Source organism: Nomascus leucogenys, chromosome 14 (genome assembly GCF_006542625.1).
Source record: "Nomascus leucogenys isolate Asia chromosome 14, Asia_NLE_v1, whole genome shotgun sequence".
NCBI classification, from domain to species: domain Eukaryota; kingdom Metazoa; phylum Chordata; class Mammalia; order Primates; family Hylobatidae; genus Nomascus; species Nomascus leucogenys.
In genome coordinates, this window is record NC_044394.1 from 56,880,093 (window position 1) to 56,896,731 (window position 16,639).

Genomic DNA, 16,639 nt, shown 5'->3' on the forward strand with positions numbered 1-16,639 from the left:
CCATGTATGAATTGTCTATTATAACTGTGCTTTTTTAAAACCTTAATTTTGCCTGCTCTACTATTTGTCACCCACTTATACACAGTTTGATATCTATTACTTTTAAACAGTATAACTACATTCCTTTCTGAATATCTTTATTACATTTAGATTCCTTTACTAAATCAGATTGAGGCATTATTTAGATTTTCGCTTAATTGCATTTATAAGTGACCAAAGCATTGAGCCTTTATAAATAGGCAAGAATGCCAAGGCCTTTAACACATCTAGTTTAAGCAAATGAGGCTGTAATTCCTGGAGATTGGGTAGTTTCCTTTGGGATTATTTGATGCTTTAAGGTTTTTCCCTTATTAGGCTTTGCCGTGTCAATGAGGTTTGCTTCATTTATAAGTTTTCTTTCTTGCAGAGAAACTATAACTCTGAAAATTTAAGAACAAAACCCAAGTAGTCATACACTGATCATAATGGGTGAAAAGTGTTTAAAGTATTCTGCCTCTTTCTCTAATATTGGATAAGCATTGGAAGTATCATATCTACTGGAGAAAACTTATAAGGATTTTTAAATATTTTCTTAGGTAAAAGCGATACAAATAATTCCGGACCTGAAATTAATAAGATTCGAACACCAGAGAAAAAGCCAACAGAACCAAAACAGGTATGCTGCTTAGTGACTGCGTTGTCCTAGTGGATTTAGTCTGATTGGTCATCTTGGACTCGTGATGTTTTAAAGATAAATGCCTCCCTTTGTACACTTATCCTTTATGTTTATTTTTTCACAGGGATATAGTGAGCCATATTGCCCTCTCTTTTTTCATCTTTTCTTTGGCTGTGCTATTTCATGTATCAGTATACTTTTCTCAAATTCTGTTATTCAGTGATAAAGTTGAATTTAGAGATTTTCTATGATAAGGTAGTAAATGAAGACAGAGCTACCGGTGTGTCATTACAAGTGTGTCATTATCGTGAAGAGGGAAAACTTCCTCAGAGAAGGGAAGACTTCCTCAGGTCCCTCACCTTATTCTCTCATCATACCCACTAAGCCCTTAATTCTTTATCTGTCCATTCATCTGTTTTCTCTGCTTCTGTGCTTATAAACGATTTAGAGAAAATCAAGTCACTGGTTGAATTAGTGCCATTGGAAGCTCTTGTTTTCTAATTTGAATGGAACCCTCGGCTCACTTCCTTTGCCCAGTTGTCTCAGTGATTCTTCTCAAGCCTGATTACCTTCCTCATTCTATTATCCTATTGGATGGCTTTCTTCAGACTGACCTCATCAGGATTTCCTCTTGTTAATTTGTAACCTTAAACTTAGCACTTTTACCATAGCCCTGAGCAGCCTTACTTCCTGATCACCAGTCTGAGAGGAAGAGTTCCCATTAAGATTAATCTCTACTTGGCGGTTGCTCACACCTGTAATCCCAGCACTTTGGGAGGCCAAGGCGGGTGGATCATGAGATCAGGAGATCGAGACTATCCTGGCTAACACGGTGAAACCCCATCTCTACTAAAAATACAAAAAAATTAGCCAGGTGTGGTGGCAGGCGCCTGTAGTCCCAGTTAGTCGGGAGGCTGAAGCAGGAGAATGGCTTGAATCCGGGAGGCGGAGCTTGCAGTGAGCCAAGATTGTGTCACTGCACTCCAGCCAGGGCGACAGAGTGAGACTCTGTCTAAAAAAAAAAAAAAAAATCTTTCCTCTTCAACTACCACATAGACCTTGTCCCTTCTCCTCATTTATCTTTCGATTCTTTCCAGCTGTTCGTTCTTCCCTGTCAGCCTATAGTATATTTAGATCTCTTTTAGCAAATTGCTTGATATACTTTTTTAAAAAGATAATTTCTTTAACCTTCATCTCCTTTATAGCTACTGCCTCATTTCTCCTTTCTTCCTCACCTCTTATTTGCTCTTTAACTCACATAGTCTACATTTCACTAAAACTATTGTGCTCTTACGAACATACTTCAAATATAGTCTTACTTGACTTTTCTTGGTATTAGGCACTGTTTTCTATTTCTGTCTTTGACCATCTTGTTTCTTTTGTTTTCTTTGGCACATTTTTACTTTTCACAATCTCTCTAATATGACATCTGTCTTTTTTAAAAAGTTCCTGCTCAGCTTCCCCCAGCGTCTGTCCCTAGTCCTTAAGCTGGGATTTCCCAGAGTTCTGTCCTAGTCCCACCTGTCTTGCATTCTATGGTTTCTTACTATAAACAGTCCAATCCATAATTTTAAGTATCCACTTCATGATACCGACTTCCAAATCTGTATCTCCAACCTCAGCCTAGTTTTATTTAAGCAGCTATTCTCTTTATTCAGTTACTTATATCACATAAGCATCTCTTACTCACAGTTTCTATATCTGGAAGGATTCAGTACCCACTGGAGGGGCTGCAGTACAAATGAGGCAGCCAAGGGAACCTCCTGATAGATAAGCGGGGGCTGCAGTGAAAGCTGAAGTGGTACGTGTTTAGGAAGTGGTACAGAGGGAGAACGAGTGCCATGTCAGGATAGTGCACCTGCACCAGCCCCACATACAGTCAGAGGCAGCTTGGGACGAAACCAATCACACGAGTCTTAGATGCTGTCAGAGCAACTGAAGCCAAGATATCTAAGTGTCTCTCATGTACTTGTTTTAAAATTTCTGTTAGGATTCTTCTCTGTTAGAGAACTAGGCAACCTGAAGACATGTTTCGTTTTCTCTCCCACCCTGATGCTTTGTCTTGGGGCCCAGGAAAAATAAAAGAACTAGTCCTGGCTCTTTTGACTCAGTGCCTCCTCAGTATTAAGAGGAAAGTGATAGAGGAGAATCTGATTTTGATAGTAGCAGATGCAGGCTTATTCAGCCCTTATCATCCTCTACCTTGCTTAGGGAGCTGATTGTAGTATTGTAGAGTAGCACAGTCCTTATCTAAATTTCTGTGACGCAGACCTAGCTTCCTTTCAATGTCAAGGTCAGAAGTGATAGAGACAATTAAGATAGCAGCTTATTCATAAACAACCTTGACACCTGATTATGACCTCCCTCATGTGACCAAACTATGCATATCAACAATATCTTCTGGAAAAAAGTATATCCCAGCTGAATATAATTTTAGTCATTGAAAAGATGGAGATTTATGGAGGAAAATGTTTGTTTATGAAGAACCTTAATCAGGTTCTGAGACATCTGAAGAGCAGGCATTGCATACTTGGGAAGACTGAGATAGAATTGTTGTGCTTCTCACTTCTTTTTCTAGATAATTTATATATACTCAGTAATCTTAAGGGCCTAAAATTGGCCAAATTTAATGGCAATCCATTTGAGCTAGATGATAAGAGATGAGGATGCACTTGGCACACAATTTGCATTGCAACCATTTGTTGCAACAGGTTGGTCACCAAGAGTACCCCAGCTGCAATTCAGGAACAAGCTGCTTGTTCTGTTTTTTTGGGAGTGGTCAGTTCTATGGCTAATTTAAGAGCCTAGGGTGAGGCAAGTGCTCTGCAATCCTCAGTCACTAGCTCATCAGTGAAACTTGTAAGGAGATTGACGTGCCAAATTTATTTACACTCCAAGCAATGCATGGAGTGTTTTGACAGAGCTGGAAAAGAAAAATTGCCTCTTTCCATCTTATATTTTATTTTTCATATTGTCATCACTTACGATCAAACTTACATTTCAGAAGGATAACAACACTCCCCAGCTTAAAAACTTTTTGTAGTTACCACAGTTTATGGAATTAAAAACAATTACTCAGTATTGAATAATTCAGGGTCTCATGTGATTTGGCTCTTGTAGTTTCCTCTGATATTGAAAAGGGAAAACTAATACATAAACAAGTGAAGTTATAGCCCTGCGTACACAAAACTTCCCATGCTCTCCAAATCTGCCAGACTTTTCCTTTCTTCAACCTTTGCATAAACTGTTACCTTTACCTAGCATGTCCTTCTCTCCTCGGAATATTCCACCTCTTTTTGTAAGATTCAACTCAAATGTCATGACCTCTGTGAAACCTTCCTTAATTTTCTCAGGCACTACAGTTGCATCCTCTTATAGTACCTCTAGTGATATGTGTACATATTGTTGTCTTCTACTGAACTCTAGGCCAGTGGTCAGCAACCTTCTGTAAAAAGCCAGATAGTAAATCTTAGCCTTGGAGACCACATGGTCTCTGTTGCAGCTGCTCTGCTCTATCATTATAGTGCACAAGCAGCTACAGACAATATGTAAACAAATGAGTGTGGCTGTGTTCCAAGAAAACCTTATTTACAAAACCTGGTGAGCCGGAAATGGCATTGGAGTGGGGGCATGGTATATAGACCCCTGCACTAGGCTCTTGATGTATAGGCTGAGTCTTCTTGTTGCCTATTTAATTTCCAACACCAGGCACAGTGTATTGGTTGGCCACAATAAATGTTAAAGAAAGAATGTCAATATGTAATGGAAAAATTGACAACCAAACTAGTTATATACAAAGGTGATATAGTACTTGTTTGTTCACTTCAAAGTTGTTTAAATTGAGATACATCTTTTTACTAACATAGATATTTTTGAGGAAATATATTAGATATATAAAAACAATAAAATCAGGCTGGGTGTGGTGGCTCACGCCTGTAATCCTAGCACTTTGGGAGGAGGCAGGCGGATCACCTGAGGTCAGGAGTTTGAGACCAGGCCTGGCCAACATGGCGAAACTCCATCTCTACTAAAAATACAAAAATCAGTTGGGCGTGGTGGTGCATGCCTGTAATCCCAGCTACTTGGGAGGCTGAGGCAGGAGAATTGCTTGAATCCAGGAGGCAGAGATTGCAGTGAGCCAAGATGGTGCCACTGCACTCCAGAGTCTAACTCTGTCTCAAAAAAAAAAAAACAAAAAACAACCCACCCTAAAATCAGAAGGAAAACACATTATTTTAATGATTTATATCAGAATGAAATAAATGGCCATCTTTCTAAGGAAGAAAGTGTGAAATTAAAAATAATGCCCTGAAAGGAATTAAAGTAGATATGCTAGTAAAATGGCAGTATCTTTTCTTATGACTCACATTTAATATGCTGTTTTTTTTTCTATGTCATCTTTTTAAATTAAAAAAAAATTTCCTTTATTTGATTGTGAGAAAGTAAATAATTGAGCACTCAGCTCTCCTGCTGGAAGATATCAATGTATCCTATCCTTTAGATGTGTTAGGGTTGGGAAAAGGTGGAGAGCAACTGAATTTGAATCTTCTGCAGTTAAAAAAGGCTTCTTATTTTTTTCTAGGTTGATTTGGAATCAAATCCACAGAACAGAAGTCCTGAATCACGTCCTAGTGTTGTTTATCCCAGTACCAAATTTCCTCGCAAAGATAATCTCAACCCAAGACACATAAATCTTCCCCTTCCTGCTCCCCACGCACAGTATGCAATCCCTAATCGCCATTTTCATCCCCTTCCCCAGCTACCAAGACCACCCTTTCCAATTCCACAGCAGCACACCTTGTTAAATCAGCAGCAGAATAATTTGCCTGAACAACCAAATCAGATGCCACCTCAGCCAAATCAGGTAGTCCAGCAGCAAAGTCAGTTGAATCAGCAGCCTCAGCAGCCACCTCCTCAGCTTTCTCCTGCATATCAGGCGGGACCCAACAATGCTTTTTTTAATAGTGCAGTTGCTCATAGGCCACAGTCTCCTGCAGAAGCTGTAATTCCGGAGCAGCAGCCCCCTCCCATGCTGCAAGAAGGCCACAGTCCTCTGAGAGCCATTGCACAACCCGGCCCCATTCTTCCTTCACATCTGAATAGCTTCATTGATGAGAACCCCTCAGGATTACCTATAGGGGAGGCTTTAGGTAAGTTCTATTACTGCCAGATGTGAAAATTCAGAGATTACTTAAAATGACTTGGACTGTATAATATCATTTTGGGTTAAGATTGAATCATTTCTTCAAATAATGCTACCAAAAACCCCCCATTTAGTGTGATAATCAGAAACTAGTTCTAAATGCTGTATGATAGTATCCAGTGGATGTCAGGATCATCATTATGTAAGTGAGGAAGAGTTGTCATCATCATCACCATAACTGATTTCTGGCAAATTTAGAAAACATTTACTTCTTATCAAAACCAAATTTGTAGCTACTTCCTTTGTCTTTGTGGAGAAAATATGATAGTAAATAACTTTAAATAATGAACTTGAAACCCCAAATTCATAAAAAAATTTTCACAAATATTTTTGCAGATCGTATACATGGGAGTGTCACTCTGGAAACATTAAGGCAGCAGCAGGCACGGTTCCAGCAGTGGAGCGAGCATCATGCCTTTCTCAATCAGGGCAGCGTTCCATACCCACACCATCACCATCCTCACCTCCAGCATCTTCCTCAGCCGCCCCTGGGATTACACCAGCCGCCAGTGCGGGCAGACTGGAAGCTCACCAGCAGTGCCGAAGATGAAGTGGAGACCACATACTCAAGGTATTCCAGCCGACTGAAAATAGCCCCTGGAATGCGACCCCTTCACTGTTCTCTTTTTTGACTGTAGTCCTTTTAGCTTCAAGCTGGAATATTGCCTCAGAGAAATTGGATGCTGGCCTTCAAAGCACATGCTACACAGTTCTCTTGTTGGCTCTAAAATACAGAAAACTCATTTAGAAGTAACTCTTCTACAAATTTAGGCATGGATGATCTACTATGGGTTGGAAATTAACTTGTTCCTTTGCTTTGTGGTCTTTTCTGCGAGAGAAACATACCGTTACTGTGAGTGGGTTTTTTTATTTAGTAGTAATACTTGCAAAGAATGAATAAAGACAGGAGTAAATTCGTGGTTAAAAGCTAAAAGTTATATCATTAATTATTTTTCTGGTGGCACAGAATTCTACATTCCTATAATTCCAGCTACATATGAGTGTTTGGTCCTAACTCTAAGCTTGTTTTTATGGCCAGTGTCACATGAATGCTCTCAAGTGTTTCCTAATCCCTTCTGAATAAGGTCCACCATCATGGTGACCTTTTATAACTTCCAGTTGTCAAAGACATATAGAGACAAGGACAGATGTTTTTAATACAATGGGAACAGAAAGAAATCAGGTAATTGAGCATATTTAATGTCTTCACCTCAGCATCTATTGAGTGTTAATGCTTACATCTGAGATGAATTAATGCCAGTTCTAGTTATTAGTACTATGATTTTGTTTGTTGAAAATACATGTGTAGTTGACTAAGCTTTCCTTAACGTGATGGAGCCTTTTGTTTTCTCCTCGTATTTTATTGTTTTCATGAAGGTTTCAAGACTTAATCAGAGAACTGTCTCATCGTGATCAAAGTGAAACACGGGAACTAGCTGAAATGCCACCACCTCAATCAAGACTTTTGCAATATAGACAAGTACAGACTAGAAGCCCACCAGCAGTCCCATCTCCCCCATCCAGTACAGACCACAGTAGCCACTTTTCTAACTTTAATGATAATAGCAGAGACCTTGAAGTAGCCAGCAACCCAGCATTTCCACAGCGCCTCCCACCCCAGATATTCAACTCACCTTTCTCGTTGCCATCTGAACACCTTGCCCCTCCTCCCTTGAAATACCTGGCACCTGATGGAGCATGGACTTTTGCTAACTTGCAACAGAATCACCTAATGGGGCCAGGTTTTCCCTATGGCCTACCTCCATTGCCTCACAGGCCACCGCAGAACCCTTTTGTACAAATACAGAATCATCAACATGCTATTGGTCAAGAGCCATTTCACCCATTGTCATCTCGAACAGTATCTTCTTCTTCGCTCCCTAGCTTAGAAGAGGTAAATGTCTTCTTATTTTCCTTTTGTTATTAGTTGATTGTGAAAAATATCGGTGTGTATTGATTTGATAATAGGAAGGCACAGATCTTATTGAATTTAATAGCGTATTAAAGATAATCCTCTCGGGAATTATTTTAATTGCCACCCTCCTATTGTATTTCAGATTTTGTAAAATGGACACTTGTTGAAACATGAAGCCCCTTAAAAGTCTTTTATTGCTGCTTAAAGAAAATATTGAATATCTGAGGACTCTATTCAAGGAGCTTTGTCTTTTTTTAATCTGAGGAAATGGCTTTTAGTGATTCATCTTTTTGCTTTAAGTTACATGTGTTAATTATAAATTTGTTAATGAGAACTTTCCAAATATGCTGGCTTTTCAGCCAGCGCCAGCTCCAAGTGCTGTGCTCCTTCTCCTGCCACTCAGCCTGGTGCTTTGTTAGACCCAGGGACTCTGATTCACAAATATCAGAATTTGCAGATTTTTAACATAAAATTGACTCTGCTAAACTAAGCATTTTAAGTTAAACTTAATTTTATCTTAAAATAACTTAGATATTTCTGCCGGGCACAGTGGCTCACGCCTGTAATCCCAGCACTTTGGGAGGCCAAGGTGGGCGGGTCACAAGGTGAGGAGATCGAGACTATCCTGGCTAACATGGTGAAACCCTGTCTCTACTAAAAATAGAAAAAATTAGCTGGGCGTGGTGGTGGGTGCCTGTAGTCCCAGCTACTCGGGAGGCTGAGGCAGGAGAATGGCGTGAACCCAGGAGGCGGAGCTTGCAGTGAGCCGAGATTGCACCACTGCACTCCAGCGTGGGCAACAGAGCGAGACTCTGTCTCAAAAAATAAATAAATAAATAAATTAATTAATTAAATAAAATACTTAGATATTTCTAAAGAGCATCTTTATGGACTCTTTTTGCTATGAAAAACTTAGTAATTCCAGGTTATAAAACTTCCAAAGCAGTACCATGTGGTGTATGTAGGCTATAAAAATGTCTAGCTGATCCCATTAAATTTGCAGTGATTAAAGATAAGAATGTGTAAAGCTGGTTGTAGTCATATCAGACAGAGACATCTTAAATCAGATTAAAGATTTCTAATTTTGATATATGAAAAATACTTTTTTGATATTAGCTTCATTTTGGCAGTTTCAGAATGATATCTAAAGGCCATTAGAAATAATTGATTGACATTTTGCAGGTTGCCTGCTATAGATGCTAATTAAAAGTCAGGATTCATAGAGAAAGCTGTATGTCTTATTTGTAGGGATTTAGAGGCAGTCTGTTCAAATTTTCCCAGTATTCATTGATTGGCTCATTCTGTATAGCTGTCATTAAAACAACTTACTGTGATTTTAGGCTCTTAAAGTAAGTTAGAAGCATAATAAAGATGAATTGGTATCTACATATATGTATTGTGAGGATCTAGAATTTTGGAACCATACTTTACAAAAATTTGGCACACATCTGACAGTCTTTCAGATTATAATGAACAGTAGTTTTACAACTGAGCAGTAATGTAATTTTCAGTTAAGTGATATTTTAGCTATTTATAATAAAATTCACATAAAATTCACCATTTTAGCCATTTTAAATTGTACAATTTGGTGGATTTTAGTGTATTCACAATGTTATACAGTCATCACTACTGTGTAATTCCAGAACATTTCATCGCCCATAAAAGAAACCCCATAACTGTTAAGCAGTTACACCCCAATTTCCTCACTCTCAGGTTAGTAACCACTAATCTACTTTCTGTGTCTATGGAGACATTTCATAAAAATTGAATCATACATTATGTGGCCTTTTATATCTGGCTTTTGAAGTGCATCCACACTGTAACCTAGGAGTGGAGTTCTTGGGTGATGTAGTAAGTCTATGTTTAACCTTTCGAGGAACTGCAAAGTGTGTTCTCTGCACATTTATATTCCCACAGCTATGTATGAGGATTCCAATTTCTCTATATACTCGCTTTGTAAAAAAAATTATAACCATCCTAATGGGTGTGTAGTAGGATCTCATTGTAGTGTTTTTGTTTGTTTCTTTGTTTTTTGACACGGAGTCTCACTCTGTCGCCCAGGCTGGAGTGCAGTGGCATGATCTTGGCTCACTGCAACCTGTGCCTTCTAGGTTCAAGCAATTCTCTTGCCTCAGCCTCCCAAGTAGCTGGGACTACAGGCGCCCACCACCACATCCAGCTAATTTTTTTTTTTTTTTTTGCATTTTTAGTAGAGATGGGGTTTCATGATATTGGCCAGGCTGGTCTCAAACTCCTGATCTCAGGTGATCCGCCCTCAGCCTCCCAAAGTGCTGGGATTACAGGCTTAAGCCACCGCGCCCAGACCTCACTGTAGTTTTGATTTGCATTTCCCTAATTACTGATGATGTTGACATCTTTGCATGTGCTTCTTGGTCATTTGTATCTTTTTTGGGGAAATGTCTATTCATATGCTTCAGCCATTTAAAAAAATGGTTTTTTTTTGGTTACTTAAAGAGTTTTTTTAATATATTCTGGTACAGACTCTTAATCTCATATGCAATTATTTCTCTCACTCTGTGGGTTGTCTTTTCACTTTCTTGATAGTGTCCTTTGACGCTAAACTACAATTTATCTGTTTTTTTCTTTGGCTGCTTATGCTTTTGGTGTCATAGCCAAGAAACCCTGGCCTAATCCAAGATGGCAAAGATTTACTTTTACATTTCCTTTTTATAGTTTTTTTTTTTTTTTTTTGAAACGGAGTCTTGCTCTGTTGCCCAGGCTGGAGTGCAGTGGCACCATCTCGGCTCACTGCAAGCTCCACCTCCCAGGTTCACGCCATTCTCCTGCCTCAGCCTCCCAAACAGCTGGAACTACAGGCATCCACCACCACGCCCGGCTAATTTTTTTTGTATTTTTTTTAGGAGATACGGGGTTTCACCATGTTAGCCAGGATAGTCTCGATCTGCTGACCTCGTGATCCGCTCGCCTTGGCCTCCAAAAGTGCTGGGATTACAGGCTTCAGTCACCGCACCCGGCCCCTTTCTATAGTTTTATAGTTTTACCTCTTACACTTGGTTCTTAGTTCTTTGGTCCATTTTGAGTTAATTTTTGTATATTGTGTGAGGTGGGTATCAAATTCATTCTTTTGCATGTGGCCATACAGTTTTCTCAGCACCACTTTTGAAAAGACTCTTCTTTCCCCCATTGAATAGTCTTGGCAACATTGTCAAAAATCAGTTGACTGTAGATGGTGGGTTTATTTCTGGATTCTCCATTGTATTCCATTTATCTGTGTGTCTGTCTTTCTGCCAGTACCACACTGTATTGTACGCTGTAGTATTGTAGTAAGTTTTGGAATTGGAAGTATGAGTCCTTATATTTTGTTCTTTTGGAAGATTGTTTTGGCTATTCTGGGTTCCTTGAATTTTCTCATGTGAGGTTTAGGATCAGCTTGCCAATTTCTTCAGAAAAAAAGCCAGCTGACATTTAAAAAAAAGAATTGCTTTAAATCTGTAGATTAATTTGGGGAGTATTGCCACCTTAAGAATACTAAGTCTTCGAGTACCTGAACATGGACATCTTTCTACTTGTTCAGGACTCTTAACATTTCTTTCAACAGTATTTTGTAATTTTCCAAGTATAAGTCTTGCACTTCTTTTGTTAAATTTATTCCTAAGCATTTTATTCTTTTTCATGCTATCATAAATGGAATTGTTTTCTTAATTTCATTTTTTGATTGTTCATTGCTAGTGTTTAAACACATGAGATATTGATTATCTGCAATCTTTCTGAACTCTATTAACTAATAGATTTTTTTGTAGATATCTTAGGCTTTTTTATATGGAAGATAATGTCATCTACAAATAAAAATGGTTTCATTCTTCCTTTCCAATCTGGATGCCTTTTATTTCTTTTTCTTGCTTAATTCTTGATTGTTTTTTCTGGTTGCCGCAAGCTTTTACTTAGGTTTCTAGGGTCCCAAAAAATGGATTATGACAGCTTTTGCCAATTTTTTTCTGTTTTTATGGAGGGATGGACTTTGGAGTTTCTCACTCTGCCATTTTCGCTGATATCACTTATGATGTTTTTATTTAACCTGCCAAATGAGTTCATGATATGAGGGGGAACTGTGTGCCAAAGTTTTTATAAGTTTTATGAAGTTTTGTACTTTACTAAATAATCCTTCATAATCCACTTTAGTCATTGATCTTTTTAAATGGGCCTTAATTTTGGAATTTAAGTTTTTTATACCTTGGTGCTCTTAATGTTTGATATTTCTGTTATCTTTGTGTGTGTGTGAATAAGTACCTTTCATTGTCATTGGGTTCTTAGAGTGAAATTTACTTTTGCAAAAAGATTTGGTCAGTTTTATTTTGTTGCATGAGATTCACAAATGAGTGATTCACTGACAACACTGAAAAATTTATTTGACAAAGATAATATTTTTTAGCACATTGCAGATTTTCATATTTTCAGTGTATTAGGGTAACTTTAGTCTATTCAAAATGCTTTTGCATGAATCATCTCACAAAGTGAATGATTGATGTGCTTGCTGTTTATTTTCAACCTTTTAAAAAATTTCTTTAACGTTAACAACAAAGAAAAGTCTTTTCCCTCCCACTGTGGATTCTTTTATTCAGAAAACTTAGTAGATTAATCTTGCGGGATGATATCTGGATGTTATTGTAACAGTTCACTTAAATGGAGATGGTTGGTTACAGTATGTTTCACTTGTTTTTTCTTTTTATAGTAATTTTGATTTTCTTGTGACAAATGAAATACATGGCCAGCACAGAAAATGTGGAAGTTAGAGAAATTATTTATAATTTAACTAGACAAAGATACCTACTATAACGTTTAGCCTTTCCTAGCATTTATAGATGTGAATGTATAATCCATTAATGGAGGGAGATTATTTGTTGGGAAAACTTGAAACAATTTCTCTCTGCTCTTCCCCCAATTGCTGTGCCCACCTATATCACCACTGAATGGGATCTTGGTCCCATTCTGTAACATTTTTTGCTACTTTCAATTTTTAGACTATTCTCATGTAGATAATTAGGCTTAACTCCATGGGTTTTCCTTCCCCACCTCAAATGCAGCAAAAGCCATGGCCCTTGGCTACTTGGCTAAGGCTGGACGCTGTAGTCTGGCAGTACTGCCTGCATCCTTTCCCACTTCGGTCCTTACAGGTGTGATGGGATGAGGAGGACAACAAAGGGCAAAGTGCTGTCTTCTCCTGAGCCAGGCAGTAGACCATCCCCAATTGCCAATAGATTGATAAATTGCTCCAATTTGATTTTAAATGCTAGTGTAATCTTGGGATTAGGGTTTACATTTTCTCCAGACGTTTAGCCAGTTGTCTTCCTGTCTTTTTGGAATTATTACATTCTCACTAAAGAGATGTCACTTTCCAAATTATTTGCAATAGCACTGTATCATACTTGCTCCGAGGGGTGGGGTAGTGAAAAATGAAATGCAGAGAGAAACAACAGAAGTTAATTCTTGACCTCTGAGCTTCCAAAAGTTCAGTTTTTAGTAATTTTGGCATGATTAAGGATTTTTCAAAGGTAATTTTTATCTGTGTGGGATTTTTCACTTTGCATGATAATTTAATACTCTAACCTCTGAGTAAGATGTATTTCTTCATTACATATTGTGATCTATTTCTGGACTTTGTGTTTTTCTTCATCTATAAGTTTCTGTACTAGAATTATACTGTTTTAATTTTTGAGATTTTGTGGCGTTCTAACCCAGTAGTTTAAAGTCTCCCTTATTTCTTTTTCCCTTCTAGTTTCTATATGTGGGGCATGGAGTGGATGGGGGAGGAGGGTCATTCTGTGGTTTTTCTACTAAAAAAAATTTAAAATAACTTTACGAACTCTTTCCTCCTCCTCTGTCCCACCTCTACACACTCTCTTGGCTTTTTATTTGAATTACATTAAACCTGTAGCTTAAATTGAGGGAAATTTTATCTTTACAAATACTTTAAACTTCTCATTTAATTTATTTCCTTCTTTCCTCCCTCCATTTTTCTCTCTTCTTTCTGTTTTTCCATTTTTTTTTTTTTTTTTTTTTTTTTTTTTTTTTTTGAGACGGAGTCTCACTCTGTCACCCAGGCTACAGTGCAGTGGCGCTATCTGGGCTCACTGCAAGCTCCACCTCCCAGGTTCATGCCATTCTCCTGCCTCAGCCTCCCGAGTAGCTGGGACTACAGGTGCCCACCACCACGCCCAGCTGATTTTTTTATATTTTTAGTAGAGACGGGGTTTCACCGTGTTAGCCAGGATGGTCTCAATCTCCTGACCTCGTTTTCTGCCCACCTCAGCCTCCCAAAGTGCTGGGATTACAGGCGTGAGCCACCACGCCTGGCTTCTCTCTTCTTTCTCTCTCTCTCTCTCTCTATTTTTTGAATGTTTCTCTTCAAAAATCTGTAACATCTTCATTTAAATCTTGAGTATTTCCAATATTCTTAGAGTGATTCATTTTGTTTTGTTTTTGTTATTAATGGGACCTTTCTTTTCCATTATACTTTTCAGTCATTTTATCTTCAGGGACAAATTCTCAAAACGATTATGTAGCAATGTTGATACTGGTGCAAAGGAAAGCTTTTGCCATTTAAGATGTGCTTCACTATGGAGTAGTTTGATTAAAAGTGCTCATAAGGAATAAATAGAAAATCCTTTTTGAAGCCCTCTTTGTAAAAGTCTCAGAGTTGGCTTGTGAAATGGCTCATTTTTGTGTTGTAGTGGTGATATTGTAATGGCTTTCTGATAAAAATGGAATGCTAGTAAGTCACTTATTTTGATTAGCTTTCAGTAAATCGACATTTACGTACATCATCTTAGAGATGACATACATGTTTCAGTGATGTGTCTGCTTTGAACTATTTCTTGTTCTGTGTGTTGGTTTTTCAACAAAGGCCCTTTGAGCCATCTATTTATTTTCATTTTTTCTTTCAAACAACTCTAGTTTTAAATTAGTTGATAATTTAAATTTCAATATACTGTTGTCTAATCATCGTGACTCCCCCAATTTCTCTTTTTTAGAGGAAAGTATTGTACAGATGTATCTTGAAGATTATAATCTTGGTTGATTATTGCCTATTCTCACTTTAGAAATAGATGGTGATAGCTTATGACTTGTGTTGTATAACGAGGTAGAAATATTGCTGTCTTCTCTGACCTAGCTTCTCAAAGGGATCATTAATGTATGATATCTAATAAGCCATCTAATGCATATAACAGTGATCAGCAAATTAATAAATTAAACCTCTATTCATGCTTAAATTATCAAAGCTAATCATTTAAATGAGATGTCCTATTTTAATTAAAATTTCTGGCACCATAGTTAATGAGACTTAGAATTTCAACTAGTGTATTTAGCTCTTACTTGGTGATTAGCTTTGATAGCATAATTATAAATAGAGCCCTTATTAATTAAGTTGCTGACCTTTCCCCAGTTAGCTATTTATATACACACAGGTGAAATGGCTTGGTAACGTCATATATTAGAGGTATATCTTATAAGACAGTGGTAAGCAAATTAGGAGTTTTTACTCAAACTAAAACTATCTTTAGCAGTAAAAATTTATACATGAGTTTTGTAGTTTAGTTTTTTCCTTTCTTAGATTTCATGTATTAAATGGCTTTTGAAATGTTAGCATTACATTTTAATATTTGGAAAGAAATATTAGCAGAATTTGAAAATCATGATTATATGTGTAGTACCATAATCATCTCACAGTAAAACATGAAGCATATTTATAAACACACAATCATATATGGAGTTGATACTGAACCCAGAATCTCTTTAAGAATCTCTCTGGCAGGGTAAATGAGCCTTTAAACAACATTAATGAAATTATTTAAGACCTGAGGACTCTAAAATTAAACCTGAGCATCAGTCATTGGTAGGGTTGCCATCTGAAAATAAAGGAACAATCTGATTGGCTGAAGATGTATGTAGAAGGAATACTCACTTCCTGAAACAGAACTGGGCGAAAGCAATAGGAAACAAAGTCAAGAAATAAGAAAAGAAAATAATAGATAAGGATAGAAATAAGAATAAATAAGAAATGAGAAAAGAAAGGAAGGAAAGTATGTTTAAACAGCCTAGGGGCCCACAAAACTACAGTGTTGATGGAGATGTAAAGGGATTTCTCTGTCAGAAATATTTTTCTTTTGTAGGCTACAGATGTTTTTCTAAAATTTTGGTTTGGGGGCCTTTGTCTTTCAACTTACTGTATAGGAAGTACCCTCTGGCAGAGGAAAAAAGGACATTTTAAACTTGTTGCCCAGAATCCATTTCACTGCAGTCAGTTAGCATGTCCTGTAGTTTTCTGGATTTAAATCACATAAATAGGCTCGGATTTGTCATCACACTTGGAATATTTTAGCGAGTCTATCAAATTGTTGATGGTTGTTAAAGATGATAGATGTTGTTTGGACATTTTTATTTTTACTTTTTGAGATGGAGTCTTGCTTTGTCACCCAGGCCGGAGTGCAGTGGTGCAGTCTCGGCACACTGCAACCTCCACCTCCCAGGTTCAAGCAATTCTCCTGTGTCAGCCTCCCAAGTAGCTGGGATTACAGGCACCCACTACCATGCCCAGCTAATTTTTCTATTTTTTTTTAGTAGAGACGGGATTTCACCACGTTGGCCAGGCTGGTCTCAAACTCCTGACCTGAGGTGATCCGCCCACCTAGGCCTCCCAAAGGGCTGGGATTACAGGCGTGAGCCACCACGCCTGGCTTTGTTTGGACATTTTTAATTGAAAGTTAAAATATATTCTTACTGAAAAAGACTTTATCAAAGACTTTAAATCTTGTAACTTTGGAACTAGTCAGGCCTTAAAGATTATTTAATTCCCCCCTTTTAAAAGGAAACTGAGGCACAAAGATAT

General features: G+C 37.8%; 1 protein-coding gene across 1 annotated transcript in view; it reads left to right on the forward strand.

Annotated features, from left to right (window-relative positions):
- Positions 1-16,639, forward strand: part of HELZ (helicase with zinc finger) — a gene marked incomplete at its 5' end in the record, with an annotated part of 126,445 nt that overhangs the window by 82,406 nt on the left and 27,400 nt on the right. Inside the window, 4 exons of the mRNA XM_030827101.1 lie at positions 576-655; positions 5,238-5,805; positions 6,195-6,429; positions 7,236-7,752. Of these exons, the coding sequence (XP_030682961.1) occupies positions 576-655; positions 5,238-5,805; positions 6,195-6,429; positions 7,236-7,752 (1,400 nt within the window). The remainder of the gene's footprint in view (positions 1-575; positions 656-5,237; positions 5,806-6,194; positions 6,430-7,235; positions 7,753-16,639) is intronic.